This window comes from Prosopis cineraria, unplaced genomic scaffold, assembly GCF_029017545.1.
Source record: "Prosopis cineraria cultivar Desert tree isolate PC_DT_omini unplaced genomic scaffold, ASM2901754v1 PC387, whole genome shotgun sequence".
In the NCBI taxonomy this organism is placed as follows: domain Eukaryota; kingdom Viridiplantae; phylum Streptophyta; class Magnoliopsida; order Fabales; family Fabaceae; genus Prosopis; species Prosopis cineraria.
In genome coordinates, this window is record NW_026555714.1 from 48008 (window position 1) to 52224 (window position 4217).

General features: G+C 32.4%; 1 protein-coding gene across 1 annotated transcript; it reads left to right on the top strand.

The window, feature by feature from the left end:
- Positions 1 to 348: 348 nt before the first annotated feature.
- LOC129296687 (probable transmembrane ascorbate ferrireductase 4) lies at positions 349 to 3185 on the top strand. Its single transcript, XM_054935272.1, has 4 exons — positions 349 to 543; positions 647 to 698; positions 781 to 977; positions 3093 to 3185. The coding sequence occupies exons 1-4, from the start codon at positions 415 to 417 to the stop codon at positions 3153 to 3155; spliced, it is 441 nt and encodes a 146-aa protein (XP_054791247.1). The 5' UTR covers positions 349 to 414; the 3' UTR covers positions 3156 to 3185.
- The last annotated feature ends 1032 nt before the right edge of the window (positions 3186 to 4217 follow it).

Genomic DNA, 4217 nt, shown 5'->3' on the forward strand with positions numbered 1-4217 from the left:
GGATTTAATTGGTATTAATTTTTATTTTGAGACCTCAAGTGTCATTTCTTCAAAAAAAAAACGCACAGTGGAGCTTCCGTCCGAAAAGAATCTGACCGGCACCGGACTCAATCCAGCTGACTTCGGGAGAACGGATGATTTACTTCCAAAAAGAGAAAAGGAAGTATCATATTATTATAGCCATAGCGAGTCCTTTGCAGTAGAGGGACCATGACTCCATGAGGGCAATTTGATAAAGAACTCAACTTTTTTTCCATTTTAGTGTAATGCACTGACCGGACGTGGGCCGCATCGATGTCATCAATGGATATGCTAATGCTCACACTCACTTGTCGGTGATATTTTAACAAAGCACTCACGACATACATTACACGCTCTCTGAATGGGGCCACACTCACAGTCTCACTTCTTCTCATGGCTGCTCCTGCCTTTCCCTCTCTTCTCTTCACCCGAATTCTAGGGTTTGCAGTCGCACTTCTTGTTCTCTTCTGGGCCTCTGCCTTCACCTCCAGCTTCTCTCACCCCAACCTTCTTCTCTACTCAGTACGTACTCACCCCCCTCTCCCTTCTCGCTCCAAAAAAGTCTGCTACTTTGCTTCTTTCTGGAAAAGCAAAAGCTAAACTGCTCTGCTTTCTCTGCCTGCAGGTTCTTCATCCTCTTCTCATGGTAATCGGCTTCATTCTCATCAGCGGAGAAGGTAGCTCCTAATAACTAATAACCCAGCCTCTGACATCTAACAATGTAGCATTAATTGAAAGGGTGACTCCATCTTTATGCAGCAATCTTGGTTCACAGATGGTTTCCTGGGTCCAGAGGGTTCAAGAAATGTCTGCATCTGTGGCTTCAAGGGGTGGCTTTGACTTGTGGCTTCTTTGGAATCTGGACTAAATTTCATGCCAAGGATGGCATTGTGGCTAATTTCTATAGCCTGCATTCTTGGATGGGTTTGCTTTGCATCTCCCTCTTTGGAGCTCAGGTATCTTCTTCTTTCTTTACTAACATCTTCAGATTTCAGAGCACACAGCTTTTCTTTCATTCTTTCTTGGGCTGTGAGCTTTTTGGTTTGTTTTTGGGAGTTCATGAATTTTTGGCTGTTTGTTTCCCGAGAACTAATAATCTCTCCCATTAATAATTCATTGGAATACCAAGCAGAGGGTTGATATTTAAGTTAAGTTGGCAGTAGTATAGTGTAGCGTGCAAGAAATAGCTATCCATGGTGCCCCTTAAATTATTTGTTATTTAATTTAATGGTTTAACTTTTAGGAAAAATAAAATCTAAGAATTACTGTATAATATTATAATTTTATAAGGACCAAATAATTTCATAATATTATTATAGCCCTTTGGTCCTTCTGATATATAAATTTCACATGTAAAAAAATCAAAATATCCCTTAGTTAAAAAAAAAAAAAAGATAGGCACACCGTTGTTGGTGTTGACCGTTGGACCACCATCGGCCGTTGAACCTCTGCCGATGGCGAGGTCACCGGAGCCCTACTGTCGGTAGGGTCGCAGGTAGCCGATTGCTGGAGCTTTGATGTCAGCAATATTTTATTTCAGAACTGAGATTTTTAGGTAGCCTAAAAAGCTTGGTAGCCTTCAATATATATGTGGCAAAAAAATTATAAGTAATAAACCAAACAAAAAAACCACTTTCATGTAATAACCTAATATATATTGTTAATTTGTGAATGGAACTTGTTATTTTATAAATGTTACTTGTTAATCAGATATGAACAATTATAAATTGAGGACTTCAAAACTTCACTCATTTTACTTGTTAAACGTCCTAATGTCTTTTATCAATCACAAATAGATTGTTGTCAAAACCAAACGGATACTTGTTAATGAATGACTAATACATATTGACCCTTCCTATCAATTTTCTAATAAGTATTTGTTTGGTTTTGACAACAACCTATTCTTGATTGACAAATAATATTGGGACGTTTTAACAAGTAAAATGAGTGAAGTTTTAAAACCCTCAATTTATAATTGTCTATGTCAGATTAACAAGTGACATTCATAAAATAACAATTCATTTAAAATTAACAAGAATCTATTATGGTTTTTAACAAGTTAGAAAAATGATAGGAAGGGTTTAGTCATTTGCTGACAAGTATCAATTTGAGTTTGACAACAACCTGTTCATGATTGACAATAATACATTAAAATGTTTAATAAGTAAAATGAGTGAAGTTTGAAGCCTTCAATTTGTAATTGTTAATGTTAGATTAACAAGAGACATTGTAAAATAACAACAATTCATTTGAAATTAACAAGAATCTATTATGATTTTTAACAAGTTAAAAAAATAATAGGAAGAGTTTAGTCATTTGCTAAGAAATATCCGTTTGAGTTTGACAATAGCTTATTCATGATTGATAACAAGACATTAGAATATTTAACAAGTAAAATGAGTGAAGTTTTGAAGCTTTCAATTTTTAATTGTCCATGTCAAATTAATAAGCAACATTCGTAAAATAACAACAATTTATTTGAAATTAACAAGAATCTATTATGGTTTTAATAAGTTAGAAAAAATAATAGGAAGGGTTTAGTCATTCGTAGACAAGTATCCATTTGAGTTTGACAACAACCTATTTGTGATTGATAACAAGACATTGAAATGTTTAACAAGTAAAATAAGTAAAGTTTTGAAGCCCCAATTTGTAATTGTCCATGTCAAATTAACAAGTGGCATTCGTAAAATAATAACAATTCACTTGAAATTAACAAGAATCTATTATGGTTTTAACAATGTAGAAAAAATGATAGGAAGGGTTCAGTCATTCGTTGACAAGTATCCGTTTAATTTTGACAATATTTATTCGTGATTGACAATAAGACATGAGACGTTTAATAAGTAAAATGAGTAAAGTTTTGAAACCCCTAATTTGTAATTGTCAATGTTAGATTAACAAGTGACATTTATTAAAATAATAAGTTCTATTCAGAAATTAACAACACACATTAGATTATTACGCAAAAGTGGTTTTATGCTTGATTTACTACTTATAATTTTTTTTGCCATATATATATATATATATATTGAAGGGCTTGGTGATCTAGTGGCCACTAAACTTTTTAGGTAGCCAAAAGCCATGGGATCAAACCCACCTTTGACCACCTAAAAACCTCAATTCTAAAATAAAATGCTATCGACGCTAGAGCTCCGGCAACCTGCCCCCAAGCAGGGGCTCTAGCAATGTCACTGTTGGCAAAGATCTGATGGCTGTGGTGGTCTAACAGTCGGCATCGGCAACGGTGGAGGTTTCTTTATTTTTTTAATTGAGTGGCATTTTGGTCCTTTCATATGTGAAATTCATATGTTAGAAGGACTAGAGGGTTGAGTGATATTATGAAATCATTTAGTCCTTGTGGGATATAAAATTATACAATGGTCCTTGGATGTTATTTTCCCTAACTTTTAATTATAAGAAACAACATTTTTATTAGAGTATTAATATGAATTAAAAATTTCTTTTATATCTTCATTAAAAATGATTATTTTATTTACTAGATCAACCACCTATCAATTATTAAATGGGGGTATATTGGAATATTGTAACATATTTATTAATTCATTAATAACTTTAACTACATTTCTTAATCTTTAAAATTAGTCATTCCTTTCTTATAAAAAAAGGAGATGGAGTATCATATAATCCTCCTCCTTTTTTATTTATTGCATAAGGCTATTTTTATTATAAGCAATAGGATTGTGTATTAATTAGGGCATATTTTTCAGTGAAATTTTTCTTCCTATATTCGTAATACATATTGTCCATTTTATGATGTCCAAGCAAAGAGTATCTTAAAATATTAAAAGAAAATAGGGATTTTTTTTTTTACCAACAAAATAGGGAATCTTTTGGAAACATTAAAAGACTGTCAAGAAATTAAAGCGCGGATATAGTGTAAATTATAAAAAAATGAAAAATAAATTACTAGAAAAAGGTTAATAACTTAAGTTGAAATAAATATATTAAATTAAAAATGAAAGTAAAAATTTTATATATATATATATATATATATATATATTATGGAAGACTCCAGCCCTTAAAGTGTAAATGCGTCAAAGGTTGACTACTTTGATGCTTACACTTTGTGGAAATGTTTACTATCAACTGCATCACCACTCACATTTTCTTTTAAATGTTTATCACCATATTCTTTAGTAAAGTATGATATATACTCTCTTAATTAAAAAATA

Excerpts from the sequence above, each read along its gene's own strand:
- LOC129296687 (XM_054935272.1), top strand. The coding sequence starts at position 415 with ATGGCTGCTCCTGCCTTTCCCTCTCTTCTCTTCACCCGAATTCTAGGG. Across the intron at positions 699-780 it reads CATTCTCATCAGCGGAGAAG|CAATCTTGGTTCACAGATGG; the intron begins GTAGCTCCTAAT and ends ATCTTTATGCAG. Across the intron at positions 978-3,092 it reads TCTCCCTCTTTGGAGCTCAG|GTAGCCAAAAGCCATGGGAT; the intron begins GTATCTTCTTCT and ends TAAACTTTTTAG.